This window comes from Phanerochaete carnosa, assembly GCF_000300595.1.
Source record: "Phanerochaete carnosa HHB-10118-sp unplaced genomic scaffold PHACAscaffold_1, whole genome shotgun sequence".
In the NCBI taxonomy this organism is placed as follows: domain Eukaryota; kingdom Fungi; phylum Basidiomycota; class Agaricomycetes; order Polyporales; family Phanerochaetaceae; genus Phanerochaete; species Phanerochaete carnosa.
This window is the reverse complement of record NW_006767628.1, coordinates 2,123,438-2,143,484: the sequence shown is the minus strand read 5'-3', so window position 1 is coordinate 2,143,484 and position 20,047 is coordinate 2,123,438. Positions and strand designations below refer to the sequence as shown.

Sequence of the window (20,047 nt, the reverse complement as noted above, 5' to 3'; positions counted from 1 at the left end):
TACTCCTGATCTACTTTCGTAGCTCTTTCTGCACGTCCGCTTTGAAATCCTCCTTGCCCTCCCGGGCACCGGCAGCAGTCTATCCAGGTCGTCAGCCAGGCGTGTCGGGACCACAAGCCTGGGCATGACTCACTTGATTTGCTTTGTGCTTCGCGACATTCGCCGTCTCCTCCGTCTCTTGGGCAGTCCTCGCGGCGGTCTGTTTAGTCTGTGCAGATGCCGTACCTGCACCATGCCTCGGTCAGAGACAGTGTAACGTACGATGGTGACCACTCAGGCTTACCCAGGGTTTCCTTGGTCTTCTCGGTCACGTCCTCGCCCTTCTCAATGGTAGAGGCAAGTCCACGGCCGGCTTGCTTGTTGACTTTGTCTGCCGCCTCCTTAACGCTTCCGGCACCTATGCCGCAGTTAGCTCGTATGAGGCAGACCGCGATTGTTAGCACTGCTTACCGATCGTCTCCTTGGTTGCCTCTGTTACTTGCTCGCCCGTCTCGATCGCACCGGCTAGCTTCTTGCCGACCTTGATGTTGACCTGAGCCGCTTTGTCAGCCCTACAAATAGTTGTCCCACGTAAACGCCACGCACATCATGTGCAACCTTCTTGGCCTTGTCTGTCACCGACTCTGCGGCGAACGGCGTTGTGTGGAACGTCCTGAAGGACGAGGCGAGAGTTGCACGCGAAGAAGATGCAAGTGCAGCACGGAACATGGTGTATAAAGGATGAAAGAAAAAGAGGGGTGGTGCGGTGTTGCTCGTTGAGATGCGGGTGTCTTGCTTACCGGCCGTATATAGGGAGGTGGTCGTGTGTATGACGTCCGTAAGTGGAGCAACCTTGGATCAGCGCATGGAATGATTTACACCACCGTGCATGCTTCCTAGTTGAGTCACTGGCGCATCATGCGTAGTGTATTGCTTGTAACTTGTTCAGTGCCAGAACATATGCTTTGTTTGACAAAGGAGCTGACTAGATTCCAAGCAGCCAGCACAAACTGCTGTTGTTTACTATACGTACCTGCTAACCCAAAATTTGCACATGGCACTATAGTGTAGTGGTTATCACTCAGGATTTTGACATTGCGTATTTTCCTGAAACCCAGGTTCGAACCCTGGTAGCGCCTTGTTCCTTATTTTGATTTTGTATCGAGAAAAAGTCTTTTACATCATGGAAGACTGAAGTGGACTTAGTAGAGCATTAGAGCTAGCCGGCTGACAGTGACTCACTGGCGGTTCGGTGTGCGCTTGCATGTTCTGGAAGCTAAGCTAGTGGCAAATTTCCCACGCCACACCAGTTGCCTAGCGATCTTGATTTCTGGAACTCCGAAGCTTTCAATGAGGGATGAATTCGCCAACTTTATATTATACACCGTTGTCATCACCACAAAAAGTGTAACGAATTTTGCCATTACAATGTAGCTTTCAGTAGCTATCTCTCATCGATCATCTCCCATCTGGCATGTAGAAATACTAACATCCCAGAGAAGACCGGCCCCCGCAGCGTGACTTGTCGTACCAGGGAGGTGTATGCATGCGGCGTCGCAATGATATTATGATTACAACAGTGTGAGTTGACTAGTAGCGGCATAAAGGTATCATTAAATGTACTTGAGCACGAACACGCCAGCGATTGTCCACCACTGTACTGCCCGCCGTTCACGTACGGCCAGCCTTCTTTTTCTTATTGACAACCTTGAAACCACCCCACTCGTTCTGCGTGGGCTTCGGCTGTGTCTTGACAACGTCCGCTATCGAGAGTGGCTTGCCGACGGACGCAGACGTCGCAAGTCCCTTCGCATCTGTCTTGCGCTTGCTCACGAACTCGGACGCAAAGCGCCGGCCGTCGAGCGTCGTGCTATTGGCGTAAATGAGGTCCGAGATGATCTCAACAGTGGAGGGATCGGGGTCGAGGGGGAAGGAAAGAAGCATGGACGCAATTTCTTCCACTGCATGACGGTTAGTAACAAAACCTAAGTGTAGAGGATCGGAGACATACAGTTGACAGAACTGTTTAGGCCTTTCAACGAATCAGTCATCCATTTCATGAACTCGAGCGAAGGAGCTGCAGGAGGCTCGTCCTTTGGTGCAGCAGGCGCAAGCTTGACAGACGTGGTGATGACAGGCGACCTCGCAGACGCGGGCGTGCTAGCGTTACGTGCTAGCACGGAGGCAGCCGAAACGGCGGAAGTTGGGGCTACACTGGGGACCGTCTTCGTAGATGTGATAGTGGTGACCGTCGGGCGCGCCGGGGGAGTCGCCGTGGCCAAGTTGAGTTTACCACCTGCTCCTACAGTCGTCCATGCACCACCAGTTTGAACCGGGGTGGAAGCCTTAGTGGTCGTCTCTGCGTAAGCCCGCCGAGCGGCAGCGGCGACAGTCTCTTTCTCCTTGCTCGCCAGTTTCTTGCGGCGCTCCTCCTCCTCCTGGATCTCTTTCATTGTCTTCTTGACGGCAGGAACCTTCGCTGCGTTGGTCCATACAGGTGCGTTAGGAGTGGAGGGAGAGGTAGAAGCCTGCGGTGCGATCGGCTCCTTAGCTGTGGCTGTGGTACGAGAGCTGACCTGAGAGGTGGGTAGACCCCAGGAGAGTGTCTGGACATCCTCAGTTAAGATGGGCGAAGCTGCTACACGAGCTGCACGTTCGCGCTCGCGTTCAGCAGCCTTGCGCACCTCAAGCTTCTTGGCCTCCATCTCTTGGATTTCACGAAGACCAAGGGTGGGGGCGGCTTTCTTCTTGTCATCGTCAACAGTACCCCAGACAGGTTTGGATTGCTCAGTAGACTGAGCAGGAGGAGGCGTCGGGGATTTTACCACAGGAGCCGCAGCAGACGTGGGAGCAGCGGGCTTGATTACCGCAGATTGAGGTGCAGACGCGGCCGCGACTTGATCGCTGACCTTACGGCGCTGCTTCTTCTGAGAAGAGGGCTCAGGCGTTGGTGCAGTGGCAGACTCAGCTTCCGGCTGCGTAACAGCCTCGGGAGCAGCCTGCTCCTCAGCGACTGGACTCTCAGAGACGGAAACAGGCAGCTGCTGTGTCTCTTGTTGACGAGCTTCTTCCTCCTGCTGCCTGTTGTGTTGGCCCAAATTTGCGGCAGTGAGGCTGTCCGATGTCCAACCTTCTGTAACAACACCTTGGCTAGCGACAACCCAGGGTGATTGATCATTCACCACCGGGTTTGCTTGAGCGGGAACATGTGAAGCGTGAGATTGTGAAGGAGTGACAGTGCGCTGCGAAGGAACGGCAGTGCGTGCAGTGAATTCGGAGTCGAACGGGCCCGGACGACGGACAGTTGCATCTTGTGGAGGCCATGGAGAAGAAACTAGAGCGCCCATGAACGGCTGCTGGAACGTGTGCTGGGTCAGGGGAGTTGTCGGTTGACGATCAGGTATGCCTGAGAAGCCGTGTGCTGAAGAAGTATAAGGCACCTGTATCTGACCAAACGGCTGACCATTGACGGGATAATGTATGCTGCCGTTGGCGAATCCGCTGGCATTGTGAGTAGCGTCGAACGACTCGCGAACGAATAGTCTTGGACCTTCGCGATAGGGAGAGCCGGCAAAATCGTTGTGGCTATGAGTGGACTGGCCGTTATTCATCATCGGACTGCCCTGTGAGGCGCGAGCAGCGTGGAACCCGGTCTTTTGGCCGAAGGAGTTTTCGTGTCCTTGGACGGGACTAAACGGAACTGCAGAATCGGATCCTTGATTGCCCGTAGCTGATATTTATGAGCGGCATGCGCGATGATACATGGCCGTTTGACTTACGATGGAAACCTAGACCATCTATAGAGCCAGTTCGCGCCGGCGTGTAATTCGCAAACGGTGCCCTTGAGCTCATATTATTATTGTCCACACTCTCCTCAAACGTAGCACGACGTTGCGGTTCCACAGGAGTGCCGACCAGACCGGTGAGCCGAGGACCAACTGGTGAATCCGTATAATGATGACCGGCGAGCCTGTTACCGAAAGCAGAGGGGTCTGGTGAGCTGTTGCTGAAGCGTCCAGCACTGAAAGATGAAGAGGGAGAATCCGGAGCAAGAGAGCCATTGTGCAAATAAGGATCCATAGCTGTAGTACGCAAGCGAGCAGGCACAGGTTGGAAGGGCGGACTAAATGTGCCATCAGGTGCAGGACCATCCAAGAGCGGGTCACGGCGAGGCAAGCCGGGAGGAACGTTCGCAAGGGGAGCCAAGAAGATACGCGGGTTGCCTGCACGCTGGAGTAGTTCAGCGACAGAGATCCAATCTTGATCGAGGTGGATGCGCTTCATCAACAAGCTCGGTTGGAAGTATCCGTCATCATACCACTTTTGCATGGTTGCAGCAGGGAACGGGCCTTAGAGAGACAAAAGTGAGCATTTTGCCACAAAACGGTAATAGCATCGTACCTTGCACTTGACCCTGCGGGTCGAGGTAAGACCACTCCACCGTGTTCAAATCCACAATCCCAGGCGGAGGACCAGCAGGCGTGTTCTCAAGAATTGTTTGCGAGACAGCGTTTCCAGCATTCATCTCGACTCCCTGGGTGTTCAAGGACAGCTTCCCAACACTGGCGCTTACGATATCTGCGTTCGCTTGAGCCTCGCCAGAGCCAGCCAGCAGGCTCTTTGGAGGCAGGTCGTTCGGGGGAGCATTCTCATCTCCATTTGCAGCCCCCACATCGCTTTGACCTGTAATCCTGTGCTCCTCTTCCTCTTCCTTGATACCGGTGGCCTGCGAATTATCCTGGTTCTCATTCAGGTCTCCTGCACGCCCCCCGGCCTTTAGCAACCCCTCAGACGTGCGCCTTCTAATCGACCAGGAGTCGCTTAGGACTCCATCAATGCCTGCAGCACCCGGAATGCGAGTTCGGGGTGAAGGAAGGGCCTCACGTGGAGAGAGCAAAGGCGCGTGGATAGAAGATTGGGAGAGCTTTCGCGGTAGAGTCAAGGGAGGTTGATCTGAAAGTGGACACGTGGAAGTAGTTTTGCTCATGAGCGCCGTCAGAGGAGAGTAATGGTCCGCATAACGAACCTGTGCTATTTTCTCGTCTGCGCCCCATGTACCCACCCAAGCGTTCCCTGAGCGGGCTGTTCGGACCTGTGGTGCTATGATTGAGCTTGGGACGCTCAGTGAGACCCGCAGTCGAAAGCGAGAGATAGTCTGCAGACGGGCGACGGCGCATCTCAGAATTCAGCGGGCCAGCGAAGAGCTGCAGGCGGGCGGATAAGGTGAGCGAGCGGCCCTTTTGACGATGACGAGAAGCGCGGCAGGGCAGAACCAACCTTCTTCTCTGGCTCGCCCATCTCCTTGAGTGAAATAGGGTCTGCTCCGAGCTCTCTGACGATGCCCTCCCACCGCTCGACTTCAAGGCCAAGCCCACCCTTCCCGCCACCCTCTCTGTAAATCCTGACTAAATCCTCCTTGGAGTAGCGAAACGGGCGCGCGTGGTCGCGCTTCTCAGGCAGGGCCTGCGTGGCGGGAGTGACGAGAGCAGAGTAGGAGGACACTGCTGTCGCGGTAGGGGTCGTCAATGGCGGTGAGGGATTCGCGCGCGAAGGTGCTTGCTTCGTGCGCATCCACTCAGGACCGAAATGCATGGTGGTGGTGGTCATTTTGTCGATGGTTGGGACGGATTTGATTGCTCGATGTGTCAAAGGGCGACAGGCGCAAGTTGTGTGGCTAATAACGCTCAAGGCAATGGTAGAAGACAAAGTCTCTGCGATGAGGCAAGCAATTCCTCGAGAGCGCCCGACACGGCAACCTCAGGGCGCTTGACAAGAAAAAGTCCCGGAAAATAAATTATGTAGCTTATCATCTAGGAGTGTAGTACATGCCACAGCAGCTACACGAAAACACAATGCTGTGCACCTCCCCAACTGCCACCTTACAAAACTCGCCATTTTGCGGGCGGGACGGCTTTCATGTCGTCATAGGTCAGCGTGTCCCAGGGACGGCCAAAAAAACGCCACAAACCTTGCAATTTCCTCGCCGTCGGGATCATATGGAAGATGACCGACAAGCATCCGAGCACGAGACACATCGCAGACACGATATAGTAGCCATCGCGTTCAGTAACGCATTCGCCTCCGAGATCAGTGCAAGCCATCTTGCCATGGTCTGAGACGCATTCCGCGGCTAGCCCAAAGCATGAGATAAGTAGATGACAACCAACGACCAGCGAGCATTACCTGGCACCGTAAGACCTTGCTCTTTGATCTGACAAGTAGCGACAGTGAACATATCTACGCCTAAGGCGCCTCCTTAACCAAATGCTCTTCAGATTATTTGTGTGCCCTTACCTTTTAGGACGAAAAATCTCGGCCATGTACCCCCGAGGTTGGTGAAGGTCGCCAAAAGCTATTGTCCAAGTCAGTATGAATGGTTTAGAATAACTCGCTCGCATACCGTCATGTAAGTTCCGCCCACAACCGGGTCCGAAATCCTCGTGTGGAAGGCAGAGATGCCGCCGAATTGAACCGTGCCAGCGAATGACGACAATACCGTCTGCACGACCAGCACTACAAAAAACCCCAAGGAAATCGGCGGCTTCGGGAACCAATACACCGTTAGTGTTGCAACAAGCGCGAGTAGCAGCCTCGGCCAGAACGCAATTATCCATGGTCGTAACGGCTTATCACCGCGTGACCAGCGGCCCGCAACCCAACCCGCAAGCATCTGGAAAGGGAAGTCGATGAGGACGGCGATAGCAAGGTCCTCGCGTCCGAGGCCCTTCTCGACCATTTTGAGCTGCGTCGCAGCGTCATTGGCTGCCCAGCCGATCTTGGAGAAGAAGTGAAGGAGACAGAGGATCTGAACATCTAGTAAATGCGTGTTAATCAAGTCTCGGAAGGCGGTGACGCATAAAACTCACGCTTGAGCTTGCAAATATTCCACATCGTCGTGTAAACGCTCTTGATACTCAGATCTTCGTCATCAGTGTCCTTATCCTCCGTTACGAAGAGCAACCAGACGGTGACAGCGAATGATACGGCAGCACAGAACTGCATATACGTACCAATACGCAGACGTGGAATACCCCACTTCTGTCTGGTAAAAGTCAGCACCCCACGTCGTTCACTTTAAGTAGGCAGGCTCACGAGAAGGATTCACTGTTCAACGCTAAGAAGACAGTGAAGGACGCGAAATATCCGGTGTTGAGACCTATCGTCTGGCATGTGCTGGCATATGGCAAATTTTCTTGAGACAACAGGGTAAGAGCCCAGCCTGCATTGCAATGAGACATTTGACAAGACAGACTGCATGTGAGGATGTCATACCGTCCACAGCAATATCTGTCATAATTGAAGTTTATTAGTATCAAAGACACGGTCTAGTCAGCGAACAGACCTTGTGTAGCGGATAACGTAACAAGAGTGGTGAATGCAGCAGATAGCGCATATATATGTTCCGCGGGCTACAAAATAGTCAACGACGAGAATAAGTCGGACAAGAAGCAGTTAGGACTGACATTGTTCATGAACTCCTCCGCATTAAGCGAAATAACAAACATTAGGGTACCGATGACTAACTGCATGGGTATAATCCAGGATTTACGACGACCGACGGAAGGGAAGAAGAGAGAATCTACGATGGGCGACCAGAGCAACTTGAGAGAATATGGATAGCTTGAGAGAGAGAATACGGCGAGCTGGGAATACGACAAATGCTCGCGAAGGAGAAATGGCAGTGATCCTAACATGCAGCTGCGTAAGCGCTTTCGAAACTGTCGAGAAGGAGGTGACCGCACCTAAAGCAAGACCTAACTAGCCACGAGACGAACATTAGCTTTTACGCCTTCGAGGCTGCTTTGTACTTACCGGAAATCCTTGGATAAGATCTGCGCACAGTTAGTAATAGATAAAGGCCAAAAGTTACGTTACTAGCGACTCACAAAGAATAGTGAGCAGCCCCAATGCACGTTTGTCTGTCGCGGACATGGGCTTCTTCTCTCCTGGCGAGAGATACTCCTGCTCTTCCTCCACTGACAGTCCGTTTTCCGCCTGTCTGCGCTCCTCTTCATTCAACAGGCTCATTTCCATTTCGTCAATAGGCTCCCCATCTCGTGGCGTCCAGCCGTTGATCCTCTGCGAACTATGAGGAGTCTTGGGCGTGCGAGGCTGTATGGAAATGCTCTCGAGCGAGGTGGTTGTGCCACGAGGGTTATGTCTCGACATGGTGTCGTCTTCGCTCGTTGCAGGCGTACTGCGTTTGGATTTTTGGGCCTTTTTCCTCCGACGTGACGGACTGGTGGCAGATGTGGTCGACATAGGGCTCTGCCGCCAAGCAAGTTTCTGGCTGTGTCGCGTCGCGCGCTGAGAGAAGCCAAGCAGCTTACATAAACATCAGCACAGCCGCTTTTGGCAACGTGTCATTCACCCAGTGGCTCCCCGTCCTCAGCTCCGTAACCTAGTCTAACAGTGCGCCGGCTTGAAGACGAAAGGTAGTATCTGTAAAACGCTGTAATTAACGTGTACAACGATATTGTCAACTGAGGACCTCGAAAAAAGACTGAGACTGACTTAAACATGGATTTATCCTACCTGCGTCAGGTAATGCGATTGAGCAAAGCTGCCACGTATTGTTTAAGTATTTGAGGGCGGCAGCTTCTCAGTACGAGACAGCGACGATTATGAGCCCACTAGCTAGTTCTTACAAGTGCTACTTGGGATGCGAAATCACTTCGGAGACTCCCACACAGCTCAATAACCAGATACCCGGCAGAAATTTGTCGGAGGCGAGATCTATCTTTTGGACACTGCGGGAGCATGGAGCTCATTTCTCTGTATAGTTATCTTGAAACACAACGACTCACGTCGTACACGTTGAAAACATGCTGCCTGCGCGCTAAGAGCACGTAAGATTGATTGGCACCAGTTGGCACCCCACAGCAGCAGTAGCCATACAGAAGTTCTAGTGGCTGAGATTGATCGGATAAGGGTGAAAGGTTCCGATGCCTGGCTAGGCCAATGGCGCGGTATCTGCTCGATCCACGAGAGCGACTTTGAGGGGCTCTGAAACAAGGCTATGGCTCTGGAGCATAGCATTTTTGGATTCCTGAGCGCAACATTGAGGATACTGGACTCGCCCGGTCGACGTCTCTCGGATGTTCTGAACCAGGGTTAGGCAAGGGGAAGCTTGATACTGCTGGCATGGCCAGGGCTTCCTGGAAACACCTCAAGGTTGCAACCTTGAAGCTCGAGCGAGATGAACCTTCTCTCTTTCAATCATAGCGACTATCAACCCTGCTCCTCAAGGATTTGCATGGTACTCGCAACAACGTTCAATCTACTCAATAGCAAAGCCTGGATGGCTCACTTCGTCTCGCTCCCTCCGCAACAGCCATCTGGAACTCTGACTTGTAATCATCAAGCTCCTGCCAGGAAACGCATTGCATCCATGCGATCTCCTTCCTCAGGGCCGCCATTCGGTATATCCTTCGCACGTTGCTGCGTAGTCTAGATTGCTATGTTGGCTGTCGAGCCGACGGGATACAACGAGACGGGGAACGATATTAAGTAGAGGACAGCGCGCAAATCCGCGCCTACTGCCGTCGCTGAGCGGCACAACAATGGCTTCGTTTCCCTCATTGTCCTCGGAGCCCGGGTGTAGGATTCAGCGGGAGCCACCGAGGGTGGGAACATGGCTGCCTCGTGTCCAGATTGTGTCGGCAGAGCCCCGGCGACTTTGTGGTGTAACGACCTCCACGCCGCTCAGGGCCACTCCTCCGCCTCTCTTTCCCGGCTCAAGGTCAGGAGGAAGCCTCTGTTTTCCTGCTTTCTCCCGACACGTCCTCTTCCTTACACAGGCTATTCTGGCGCAGCGCTGACCGCTGACCACCCCTTCTTCTACCACCTCCATCACCTCTGGCTGCGCCTCAGGTCTTTCCTTCACACGCCGTCTTTACCCCCTGCTTGCGGGCCATCCATACTCTGCGATGTACCTCCACATCCCGCTCGTCCTCTTCCTCGCCAGCACTGGCACCGTTGACGCTAGTCTCCTCGCTCGGAGTCATGACTCGCTCGTCCGCGCCGCCACACGCGCTCACAAGCATGCTGTTAAGCGTAGCGCCGTACTCGCGCGCGACCTCCGCCTCACCTTCCGCGACATCCTTGCTGCCGACTCCCAACAGCAGCCGGCATCGATAGGCAACAGTCGTGTGTATTGTGTCAACTCGCCTGCGCCAGGGCTCACAAATAGCAATGGGACGAATGTAAACGGGAACCGCCCGACTGGCACTGCAAGCGCAAGCTCTCACGGGGCATTTACGGGAACCGCAACTACGACAGCGTCCGCAGGAAGCTCGACGTCTTCGCCAGCGGCGAGTTCTCCATGGAACTTGGTCCAATCTTACGTGAGTACCCTGAAAGATTTCGACGGTCGCCTATTGATTGGCACTGCGCAACTACACAGCAAGGTTCTTCGTTCTTCACTGGTTGGGACTTTTTCGTCGGCGGGGACCCGACGAATGGCATTGTTACTTATATTGATCAGCCCACCTCAGTACGCGCAATCCCGAACCGTCTGCCTCCAGTGGCTGACTGTTATCTAGCAATCCGCAAACCTCACGTCGATAAACAGTGCAGGCCATGCGATCATGAGTGTGGAGACAACTCCACAGGTCACCAACACACGCCAGAGCATTCGGATAACGACTCAGAAGACGTACACAGGTGGCCTAGTCATCATGGATTCAGTCCACATGCCGACCGGCTGCGGTACGTGGCCGGCATTCTGGAGCAATGGCCCTAACTGGCCGGCAGGCGGAGAGATCGATATTGTCGAAGGTGCGCTTTGCCTTATAAGCTGTTAGGCTCCCAATCCGACATGTGACAGGCGTGAATGACTACACAAACAACCAAGCGACGATCCACACGAACCCTGGATGCTCTCTTACAAGTGGAAATTCGTCTGTGCTTGGTATATCAGGCTCCGTCGTTGGTGGAACCAACTGTGCTGCAGCGCAGACGGGGAACCAGGGCTGTGGTGTGCGTGCGAGCCAGACAAACTCATTTGGTGCTGCCTTCAACGCTATCAACGGTGGTGTCTATGCTAGTACGTCCGTTTTGCTTGGAGTATATTGCCATACCTAAGCTTTCTAACTTGTCGTAGTGAAATGGGATGACTCTGGTATCTCGGTCTTCTTCTTCTCTCGCAGCTCGATACCGTCCGACATCACTGCGAACGCCCCGCTGCCTGACAACTGGGGCACGCCGATGGCGTTTTGGCCGGCTGCCGGCTGCAACCCGTTCACCTTCTTCAACACGCATTCCGCCATCTTCGACACGACGCTCTGGTGAGTGCTATTATTGGAGTTCCTCATGTTCGAGGCGTGGCGCTGATGCTGGCTGATTGCCGCAGCGGTGACTGGGCGAGCGGCGTGTGGGGCAGCACGGGCGTTCCGGGACAGGATCAGAGCTGCGCGCAGCTCACTGGCGTCTCAGACTGCGCAACATACGTGAGGAACAACGGGGCAGCGTTCGCTGATGCTTGTTAGTACAGCTTGAAATCTCTTCCGTCGCCTTTACTGACATCGTATCCATAGACTGGGAAGTCCGCTACGTACAGATTTACCAAAGCTCATAACCTCTATGACCTGGCACCTTGTTTCATCAATCGTGTTTTCCGCACGACTCGCGCTATTGGCGGCCCTTTCGATGGAAGCCCGTTAACCATGCATACACGGAGACTTACGACACATGATCCCAGATACTTATCTAAATATTGTATGATAGATAGAGCGCTATTAGCATGTACACTTTTTTTACTGTACTGTACTCTAGATGTACAACATAGTGTTATGTAGAGGATAATTTAAGGCAGCATATCGTGTAAGAGCGCGTTGGGGTGCCTGAGGTCCTGGTCACGGGACCGTGATCGGAAGTCGCGTCTGGCTTGTCGGCGCCAGTGCGTTCGACTTAGACCAAACGTCGCCTAGGCATTACAGACCTAGCAAGCATGGCTACCTTAGGAGGAGGCGTCTTCGATTTCTTCCAAGATAATGATTGTAGTGAAAACCAGCGGTACGCGTATTCATGAAATATGCGCGACTGTACCCGAGTATTACTCACATCCACGACAAAGAGTGAAGGACAGTGACACGTCGCCAAGGAAAAGCCCCAAAAAAGTTCGCTAAAGTTATTGTTATAAGCTCTGATGAAGAAGATATTCCGAAGTATGTGCCAGCTCATGATCCGGGGCACAGTATGTTGGCTGACGTTGGTGCCGACAGGACACCTCGCAAAGTAGTTAAGGCCACTCCAGTTCGCCCCGTTTCTCCCAAATTCGCGTTGTCCAAGAAGGATATCCTCAAGCCCGAGGTCGCTCGAACAAAGCCGTTGGGATCATTCCGATCAGCGGAAGGCTCATCCACCACGGAAACCGCGAACCGCGCGTCGTTCACCAGGCCATCGTTGGCAGCTGCATCCGAGTTGGAGAAAGACACTTCATCCTCAGAACAACGCGAGTATGAAGCCGCGCCGTCACAGTCTCCCGTCAAGGCCAGTCACGACGATATCATCGACCTCACGTTGAGCTCGTCGGAATCGGGCGACAGCGACTCGGAGGCTGACAAGCGGGAAGTCACCTCTCTCATTTACAGCTCTCCGCCACTTAGTAAGCTGTCCAATGGAGTAGCGCTACCGAGCCTCGATAGACTATCGCTCAAAGGCGAGTCCACCCCGCGAAAACCCGTCAGCCGGCGAGTGTTCGACTCTGAGGGCAAATTGAATGTTGGTCCGGCGCTGAGACCTGCGCCCGAAGCTTCCCGGCGACGATGGATGGAAAGGTCACCCGAATCCGAGGACGATGCACCACAGACTGCGGCTCCCATCTTTCAGCCTCGTTCCTTGCAGACGCTCCCTCTGAGAAGAACGCCCAGCCCTCAATTATCTCCCCCGACGAGTCCCGCAAAGAAGGGTAAAGCCTCGCGAGTAACGAAGAAAGCGCAGCGCGAGGCAGAGCGCACACGGCGTGAAGCATACGCGGAGGAGCTCTTCAAGGAGCTGAATGCATCGGTGTTCAATGGCGGCCTGCCGGAGACGACGGCTCTGACATGGAGTGTCCGGCTGTTGACGACGGCTGGAAGGGCGAAGTGGCGCAGGTCGAGAGACGGGACACAGACGACGGAAATCGAGCTTGCAACCAAGATTTTGGATAGCGATGGTAAGTGTGGCTGGCGTGTTCATCAGTGATAGGCTAACGAAATTCTAGACAGGATACGTAACACGCTATCGCATGAAATGTAAGTACATACTGTGACAGTCCCGGAGGTTGCTAAGCGCTAGACAGGTGCCACTTAGCATGCTGGATCATTGACGGTGATCCTAAGGAAGGGCATGGTAGGGCGTTCAAGGCCTGGTAAATAATTGCAACCCCTCCACGCTCACTTTGAGACTCAAACGATTTCAGGGCCGCAAGAGTCACTCGGAAACGACCTGACATCACAGTCAGCGTATGTCCTTCTGCTTCTTCATCTGGTATGTAACTTAGCTTTGCGGCCGCAGACAACACACAGCTATAAAATTGACTATCCATATGAATGGGGTTCGTCTGCTATCTACATGCATCACTTGCTTATGCTCACATCATAGCACAGAATGCGATTACTGTTCCAAAGTGTATGTGGTCTGTCATGCCCGGTAATATGCCGCTGACCATTTCACTTAGTTATGGTCGCCACAGCAAATCCATCAAGATCGAAGAGTGCCGTACGTGCAGATCATCTGAAAAGCCACCATGTCTGATTCGAACATGCAGGCTGCGGGACATGCAAAACGGGCAAGCTTGTCCCCCTGTTTACGACCCGGGCCCCTAAGACGCCGAAATCAACAGGCCCTGCTACCAGACCATGTGCGTACCGCTGCCTAGTATTGCGCCACACTATTTGCCAACTAAGCGGTTTTTGTATCGGAACCATCTGCACGTGTATCGACGGTCTTGAACTCGCCCTGTGATGTGCCTCTAGATGGTGCTGACACCGACTCGGCCGAACCTGACAAGCGGAAGCACACTCAAGTGCATTCAGGACCACCGAGATGGTCCATTGATGCAGAACTGGAGAACGTTACGCGAGAGATGGGTGGAATAAGGATCTTGGAGTGATCGTTTCTCAAGTAAATTTTCTTATCAGTCGTACTCACTTACGGCCGTACTTGTCAGCCGGGCCTGCCTTACTGTAATAACGTCGAAGAAAACCGGAGCTCATTCAGTCAGTGTCGATTGAAGCGTAGTGATTACACCGAGAGCAGCAATCCTATGAACGATCTAGAGCCAGGAGACATGATTCTAAAAGGCATACAACTCGACTATGACGCTTGCGGAGGGCGAGGATCTGTAACGTTAGTGTTCATGTCGAACAAATCTTGCATCTGTATGTCCATAGCGGAAGTGTCCATCGAGCCGTCCGCCAGAAACTCAAAACCTCCAAAATCGAAATTTTCCGAACCTGGTGGCGCCGCACCGCTATCGGTGCCTGACTGCCCCATATCAGCGGCAGCAGCGTTGATAGCCTCCAACATGGAAGGAAATGGCTGAGTCAACGCCGACGCATCGCCACTCTGGCTTTGCTGGTTCGGGTCGGACTGGGACGGACCGGACGACGAATGTCCTTCGTGCGGAGGTATAGCCTGAGCGGCAGCGAGCAACTCTGCATCTGCTTTGGCTGTATTGCTGTCCGAAGACCGCTCGTAGCCCGAAAAGAGGTCCAGATCGATCTGCTCTTGCTTCGGCACGACATCTGCGCCGCCAAGACCAACATGGCCTCCCGCTGCGGCGATGTCCCCAGCTGCATGCGGGTCGCCAAAGATATCCATGTCGAGGTCAAGGTCGAGCTCTATAGGCTTGTCCGCAGAGCTACCCAGCGCAGTGTCGACGACGCCGCTAGCAGATGGGACTACGTCGTCTCCCAGGGTGAGATCGATGTCGACGTCCTGCGGTGCGCCGAACGTGAAGTCGGGTGGTACCTTGGATATGCTGGACTTGGGTGCGAGTGTAACGGGCGACGACAATCCCGGCTGGAGCAGGGGGTCGTTGGGGTCAAGACGCAGCGTGGCAGCTGACAGGTCGAGTTTGTGAGGGAACGGCGGGCGATGGAGAGAAGAAAGAGATATAGTAGATTGACGACGCGCGGGTAAGCCTGGGGTCTTCTGCGCCTGCCCAGGGAGAGAAACGGTCGCTGATTCGCCCTCCTGGGCGGGAGAAATGAGGGATGTTTCTTCCTGGGGTGGCGGCGCCGCAGCTGCAGCCGCCCGAGCGGCGGCTTCTGCCTCTGCAGCTTCGATTCGGTCTTGCTCTCGTTTGAGGTCACGTTGAAGCACAGTGATAGCGCGGCGCTGGAGTGTATGTGCTGAACATTCTGATTGTGAGCCATGAACATTGATGAAACGTACCAGTTGCGACTGAATTGCGTCGCAGAGTTGGCCATATTTCTCGACCTCCCGCCCGAGAGATGACGTTAGGGTGCGCGGAGGATATGGAGTATAGCGGTGGATTCCACTGGACAAGGGAGCTATTCAATAAATTTTCACGTAACTATGGTGTACTGGACATACAGCTTCTTTGTATCCGCGTAGAACTGCACAACCTGTCCCGTCTTCACCACTGCCGACTGCACATACAGATTAGGCTGTATCAACCACTGACATGAATAGACACATACTCGGAGGCAATTCGAAAGCGCTGTAGCTTCTGGTACGAGAATGCCCTTCGGCGGAGGCGGGGCGGCGGGGGCACTGGCGGGTAGGGGAGGAGGAGGCATGACTTGGGGATTAGGAGTTTTTTGAAGTTGATTTATACCGTCTTTTGCGGCAGACGAGAGTCGACTTTGCACAGGCCGGGGCTTCGGAGCCATGGTGATATTTTAACCAATAATTTTTGTGCCCCGGACGATGTTCTTGAAGGGTGAATAGACAATCCTGGACTTGCGTATGGGCGCGCCAGCGGTTGTAAACGTACAGCTCTTTGGCCAGAGGATGGCTTCGCGGAAATTATTTGAGTATCTGAAGGTTACTATGCGAGCCCGGAAAGTACATGAGAGTTCAAGAAAGAAATGCGCATGTGCTTGTAGAGCGGCCGGAAGGCTGGTCAAGAAGATCACGATCATCCACCCAGTCGGTCTGGGTGGAATTGATGTAGTCACTTGCCTCCTGCACGCACCTCAGACATCATACACGGCCACCACGCTCGCGGCCCGCTTGTATTCAACGCACCGTGACTACTGCGGTCGGGGTTCTGAACGAATGAGCGGCCTGTACATTATAGCCTTGTGACGAACACCACCTGATTAGCGGCCCCGAGGTCGTCAGAATACCATGCTCAGCGAGACTGGACGACCGAAGGAGGGAGAACTTGTGGCTCCAGTTGCGTATACACTCGCTTACCATGAGTTTATGTTCTTAACTTCTGCGTTCTGCAGCGTCGCGTTCGTCACATTACTTCAATCCAAGTCCGCAATCTTACACCATTTCCCATCCGCGATGAGGCCGCCTCTGCCCTTGTCTTGCCCTCCGAACAACCGCAATTCACTCCACATGGCAATCTATCTGATGATTTGGATGTCACGCTTGCTAGGAAACGTGGCAGGCGCAAGTCGTACGTCTCCGCACAGACCCTCTTCTCTAACGAGCTTTCCGGGGCGGACGGCAGCCCGAGTCTGAAAGAGTCTCTTACAAAGAGGCAGCGCGCAGCGTCGAGAGCAAGCGTGACGACCTCGCCGAACCTGAAGGGCCGTCCTAATGGCCCTCCACCTACTGCAAGACCCACGCTGAGGGCACGCACTCCCTCGATGGCGTCCTCCATATCTAACTTTTCCTCATCCGTCCTCGAACCCGCGACATCCTCGACGCCATTTTCTGGACTCTTACGAGACACTTCTCAACCTGCTCTGGAGAGGGTGTTACAGTCGCGCCTGGTGGAGACATTTCTCACTGTCACTATACCTCCTACTTGTGACAGTGCTGACGAGAGCGACTTGGAGACCTTGTCGTCGGCAATGAAAGATACCAAATCGCAAAGCAACTCGCCGCAACCACCTCGTCGTAACACTACTATAGCTTCAGGAAGTAATGGCGTGCCAAAGCTCGCTGACCCTATGCGACGCGGGTCGTTGTCCAAAGGGACATCGGCTCGAATTACTTCCGGACACCATCGAGCCATGTCTTCTTCTGCGGCTTCCTTAACGAAGGTTATCGCGAAACCATCCGCTCCGCAGACCTTGCCACGATCCATGACTCGAGACCATGCACTCTCAAGGCTGTCCTCTACCTCTGCTCCCCATTTAAGCACACTAGATCCTGCCCCACCCAAAGACGACTTTCCTGTAATTCCAGACTACCTGTCGCCTATCCACCAACCGTCGATAAATCCGTCTTTCAGCATTGATGCCCGAAGTCACTTTGATTTTGCGCAGGACACTGATCTGAGCATGGCACGTATGTCGGTTGAGATCTGGGGGAAAGTAGTGGACCCGAAGTCATCGCGCCAATCCAACGGCAAAGGAAAGGAGAAAGCGCGGTATGCAGATGAGAGAGAAGTGGTCGACCAGGGTGGAGAGTGGAAGGTCTTGGAGCGGTGGGATGTGAATTTGAACGACCTGATACCGCTCCAGAATAATGTGAGTAGCTCATATACGCGATCAACTACGTGTCTGATGAGGATATAGATCGTGCATTATCCTTCTCGCCTTCCTCCGAACACATTGTGTGTGACTCTCGACCCTCTGGGCCAAACCTTCTATCTGCCGTCCTTGCGCTCAAGCCTCTCAGTGACGCTACCTTCGCGCTCATCTTCACCGGAAACGGGATACAACTCAGATGGGGAGTCCGGTATTCGGAGGAAGTTCACAGCCAAGTCTAGTGAAATTCCGGCTCCAAACGTGAAGGCGAATGAACTTACCCCGGATCTCAACGATTTACGCATGTCCTTGGCCAGACGACATGGTAGTGAGCGCAAGAGCGTAACCTGGCAGGATTTGTTCAAGTAAGCGGTCAGTCATTGTTCCTGCTTTTTGACGTTAAGGCCACGGTCCTTTCAGGCTCGTAACTCTACAGGCCGTCATTCAAGACACAGCAAAGTTATTATCGGATGTCGTGCGCGATATTGACAAGCTTGTTACAACCAATGATGTCAGTACTCTGGTATGTACTGTTTTACCTCTGACGCCACTTCTACTCTGGCTTGTGGCGTCCTTGTTTGCCCTGAAACTATTCTCAATATGTTGACTAAAGACTCGCGAAGCTTCGGAGCGCAACGCTTGGGTGAAAGAACTGCGTCGCGAGGTCGACAATGTTGAGCAATGCTCAAGGACTCGTGAGTTGCGCCTATTTAGTTCCTGAATTTTCACCTAGATATGATATAGTGAAAGAGAGGTTGCAGGCGAAGAGGGAGGACCTACGTATCCGGCGGCAGATTCTTGCAGAGGCCCGCGAGGTGCACGATGAAGACTTGCAACAAGAGGTCGAGACTGAGGCTTTGTTTTCCTCTGAGAGGTAATTCTACCGCCACTAAGCTTATCGAGACCTCACGCATATCTCTGCATCCAGTCAAAGACTCATACAGCTCCGCCACCGCATATCGCCAATGCAGAACATGTTGATTAGCACTCTCGCTTTCATCTTTCCGATAGATCTACTCTCCCCGCCAGACCTGCTCTTCACTATACTCGACGTCCCGCTCCCTATCCCGAACGCGCCGATGGATCCTGCGCCACCGCTCTCGCTGTCTTCGCACAAGGAGATCAACGAGGAGACCGTTGCGACCGCATTGGGCTTCGCCGCACAGGCGGTCCAATTATTGGCAGCGTATCTTGGTATACGCTTGACGTATCCTGTTACTTGTGTTGGTGGCAGGAGCTTGATCAAGGATAGCATATCGCATATGGTTGGACCTCGGATGTATGTTGTTTTATAATTATCCGTTCAAATTCTTAAGGCTGAAAGGAACTCGTAGGTTTCCCTTATTTTCCAAGGGTGTGGACACATACCGCTTTGAATACGCAGTTTTCTTGCTGAATAAGGATATCGAACTGGTGAGGCGTAACTTTCTTCCTGTTTCGGTCGCGGTTTGACTGATGGCTCTCCTCCGAAGCTCATGACCGAGCGGAACCTTAGAGCTTTGGATATGCGTCATACATTGCCAAACTTGAAGAACCTGTTATTGACACTCACTAACCCTGATACGCTGCAAACAACGTAGGCCCTATGGCGATCCTCGCTTCATTCTAGCTAATGACGCATCCAGATCCTATCGTCCTCCAAGCGTGGCGTCCACGACCATCTCAGCTCTACAGTCTCCAGTATTCGCGCCGTCTACTCTTCCAGCGGTCGGAGAGCCTGCTTCTTTTGCGCCGACCGACTCCGTCTTGGCAGCGTCCGAAGAGGACGGAAGTGATGGTGAACCAGCAAGCGGTGCTGTTACACCTACGAAGATGCCAGAGCCGGTTAACATGCCCACCAGCACGGTGAGAAAATCGAAAGGCTTCCTCGACCTCACTCCGCTGTCGGGCTTTTTTAAGCGGAATCCGTCTTCGTCCCGGGGTTCCGCCAAGGCAGAGCCACCGCTGGATGACGACCAGACAGGAGAGGCGACTCCAACGATGGCATCTACTTCTACACCTGTGGCTAGTCCTGCGTCTGCGCCTGAGTTAGCCAAGGCGCAGGCGGAGGGTAGCGGGAGCGGGGACGACGAGGACGACTCTGATCGGCGGACGATCCGTGCATCCACGTCCGGGGATGGTGCTGAAGAGAACAAACAAGGGGCAAAGATTCGCGCCGGCAGAGTTGCAATCAACGGCAACGGGACAGTACTCGGACATGGCGCTCAGGTGGGGGAGAAGATTGTCGAGCCCGCTTGCTCGCCGAGCGTGGTGGACGGCGTGAGCTGACGGTCCCTGTTTACCATGCGTGCTATACGGTACAACTATACTATACATTGGAATCTGCTTCCGCGATGATCGCGCAGGCTCGGAGATAATATATACACTGGACCCGCAGCCAAAGGGCAAAAGCCCATGAAAATAATAGCCAGAGGAAGAGATGGTGCTGTGCAGGTATGTGGCGCGTTTACTTGAAAAGATCCGCG

General features: G+C 53.6%; 7 protein-coding genes and 1 non-coding gene across 8 annotated transcripts; 4 read left to right on the top strand and 4 right to left on the bottom strand.

The window, feature by feature from the left end:
* Positions 1 to 10: 10 nt before the first annotated feature.
* PHACADRAFT_83001 (uncharacterized protein) lies at positions 11 to 708 on the bottom strand (the record flags this gene model as incomplete). Its single annotated transcript, XM_007390096.1, is given in 5 exon segments — positions 11 to 79; positions 134 to 236; positions 250 to 412; positions 451 to 532; positions 586 to 708. 5 exon segments carry the CDS (start codon positions 706 to 708, stop codon positions 11 to 13), a joined length of 540 nt encoding a protein of 179 aa, XP_007390158.1.
* A 327-nt stretch (positions 709 to 1,035) lies between these two features.
* PHACADRAFT_t12 lies at positions 1,036 to 1,118 on the top strand. The gene has a single exon. It is a non-coding gene; the product is annotated as a tRNA-Gln (tRNA).
* Positions 1,119 to 1,482: 364 nt separating this feature from the next.
* PHACADRAFT_133413 (uncharacterized protein) lies at positions 1,483 to 5,688 on the bottom strand. Its single transcript, XM_007390095.1, has 6 exons — positions 5,257 to 5,688; positions 5,006 to 5,183; positions 4,381 to 4,932; positions 3,759 to 4,328; positions 1,991 to 3,709; positions 1,483 to 1,940 (listed from the first exon to the last, which is right to left on the bottom strand). Exons 1-6 carry the CDS (start codon positions 5,584 to 5,586, stop codon positions 1,651 to 1,653), a joined length of 3,639 nt encoding a protein of 1,212 aa, XP_007390157.1. The 5' UTR covers positions 5,587 to 5,688; the 3' UTR covers positions 1,483 to 1,650.
* Positions 5,689 to 5,761: 73 nt separating this feature from the next.
* Positions 5,762 to 8,239, bottom strand: PHACADRAFT_246782 (uncharacterized protein). The gene is made up of 13 exons (XM_007390094.1): positions 7,866 to 8,239; positions 7,792 to 7,811; positions 7,722 to 7,737; positions 7,443 to 7,666; positions 7,322 to 7,388; positions 7,252 to 7,266; positions 7,072 to 7,198; positions 6,846 to 7,021; positions 6,380 to 6,792; positions 6,274 to 6,331; positions 6,163 to 6,222; positions 5,948 to 6,109; positions 5,762 to 5,890 (listed from the first exon to the last, which is right to left on the bottom strand). Exons 1-13 carry the CDS (start codon positions 8,146 to 8,148, stop codon positions 5,859 to 5,861), a joined length of 1,653 nt encoding a protein of 550 aa, XP_007390156.1. The 5' UTR covers positions 8,149 to 8,239; the 3' UTR covers positions 5,762 to 5,858.
* Positions 8,240 to 9,905: 1,666 nt separating this feature from the next.
* Positions 9,906 to 11,762, top strand: PHACADRAFT_246779 (glycoside hydrolase family 16 protein; the record flags this gene model as incomplete). The annotated part of the gene is made up of 7 exons (XM_007390093.1): positions 9,906 to 10,325; positions 10,385 to 10,474; positions 10,524 to 10,758; positions 10,808 to 11,026; positions 11,084 to 11,267; positions 11,333 to 11,463; positions 11,517 to 11,762. 7 exons carry the CDS (start codon positions 9,909 to 9,911, stop codon positions 11,555 to 11,557), a joined length of 1,317 nt encoding a protein of 438 aa, XP_007390155.1. The 3' UTR covers positions 11,558 to 11,762.
* A 415-nt stretch (positions 11,763 to 12,177) lies between these two features.
* On the top strand, positions 12,178 to 13,846 carry PHACADRAFT_203857 (uncharacterized protein; the record flags this gene model as incomplete). Its single annotated transcript, XM_007390092.1, has 8 exons — positions 12,178 to 13,135; positions 13,184 to 13,214; positions 13,262 to 13,330; positions 13,382 to 13,424; positions 13,477 to 13,516; positions 13,569 to 13,590; positions 13,640 to 13,675; positions 13,730 to 13,846. The coding sequence occupies 8 exons, from the start codon at positions 12,178 to 12,180 to the stop codon at positions 13,785 to 13,787; spliced, it is 1,257 nt and encodes a 418-aa protein (XP_007390154.1). The 3' UTR covers positions 13,788 to 13,846.
* A 21-nt stretch (positions 13,847 to 13,867) lies between these two features.
* On the bottom strand, positions 13,868 to 16,060 carry PHACADRAFT_203856 (uncharacterized protein). Its single transcript, XM_007390091.1, has 4 exons — positions 15,630 to 16,060; positions 15,523 to 15,578; positions 15,361 to 15,466; positions 13,868 to 15,303 (listed from the first exon to the last, which is right to left on the bottom strand). Exons 1-4 carry the CDS (start codon positions 15,819 to 15,821, stop codon positions 14,278 to 14,280), a joined length of 1,380 nt encoding a protein of 459 aa, XP_007390153.1. The 5' UTR covers positions 15,822 to 16,060; the 3' UTR covers positions 13,868 to 14,277.
* Positions 16,061 to 16,103: 43 nt separating this feature from the next.
* On the top strand, positions 16,104 to 19,961 carry PHACADRAFT_203855 (uncharacterized protein). Its single transcript, XM_007390090.1, has 10 exons — positions 16,104 to 16,329; positions 16,386 to 17,582; positions 17,631 to 17,947; positions 18,003 to 18,105; positions 18,196 to 18,277; positions 18,327 to 18,456; positions 18,511 to 18,861; positions 18,917 to 18,995; positions 19,055 to 19,158; positions 19,208 to 19,961. Exons 1-10 carry the CDS (start codon positions 16,282 to 16,284, stop codon positions 19,848 to 19,850), a joined length of 3,054 nt encoding a protein of 1,017 aa, XP_007390152.1. The 5' UTR covers positions 16,104 to 16,281; the 3' UTR covers positions 19,851 to 19,961.
* Positions 19,962 to 20,047: the final 86 nt, after the last annotated feature.

What these genes read in the sequence shown, in the direction of transcription:
- PHACADRAFT_133413 (XM_007390095.1), bottom strand. Translation starts at nt 5,586, where the DNA reads ATGACCACCACCACCATGCATTTCGGTCCTGAGTGGATGCGCACGAAG. An exon ending in TGGGCGAGCCAGAGAAGAAG is followed by an intron (nt 5,184 to 5,256) that starts GTTGGTTCTGCC and finishes GCCCGCCTGCAG; the next exon opens with CTCTTCGCTGGCCCGCTGAA. An exon ending in CCCGCAGGGTCAAGTGCAAG is followed by an intron (nt 4,329 to 4,380) that starts GTACGATGCTAT and finishes TGTCTCTCTAAG; the next exon opens with GCCCGTTCCCTGCTGCAACC.
- PHACADRAFT_246782 (XM_007390094.1), bottom strand. Translation starts at nt 8,148, where the DNA reads ATGTCGAGACATAACCCTCGTGGCACAACCACCTCGCTCGAGAGCATT. An exon ending in GAATATTTGCAAGCTCAAGC is followed by an intron (nt 6,793 to 6,845) that starts GTGAGTTTTATG and finishes CGCATTTACTAG; the next exon opens with ATGTTCAGATCCTCTGTCTC. An exon ending in TGGGCGGAACTTACATGACG is followed by an intron (nt 6,332 to 6,379) that starts GTATGCGAGCGA and finishes CTTGGACAATAG; the next exon opens with CTTTTGGCGACCTTCACCAA.
- PHACADRAFT_203856 (XM_007390091.1), bottom strand. Translation starts at nt 15,821, where the DNA reads ATGGCTCCGAAGCCCCGGCCTGTGCAAAGTCGACTCTCGTCTGCCGCA. An exon ending in CGCTTTCGAATTGCCTCCGA is followed by an intron (nt 15,579 to 15,629) that starts GTATGTGTCTAT and finishes CTGTATGTGCAG; the next exon opens with TCGGCAGTGGTGAAGACGGG. An exon ending in ACGCAATTCAGTCGCAACTG is followed by an intron (nt 15,304 to 15,360) that starts GTACGTTTCATC and finishes CATACACTCCAG; the next exon opens with CGCCGCGCTATCACTGTGCT.
- PHACADRAFT_203855 (XM_007390090.1), top strand. Translation starts at nt 16,282, where the DNA reads ATGCTCAGCGAGACTGGACGACCGAAGGAGGGAGAACTTGTGGCTCCA. An exon ending in CATATGGTTGGACCTCGGAT is followed by an intron (nt 18,862 to 18,916) that starts GTATGTTGTTTT and finishes AGGAACTCGTAG; the next exon opens with GTTTCCCTTATTTTCCAAGG. An exon ending in TGAATAAGGATATCGAACTG is followed by an intron (nt 18,996 to 19,054) that starts GTGAGGCGTAAC and finishes TCTCCTCCGAAG; the next exon opens with CTCATGACCGAGCGGAACCT.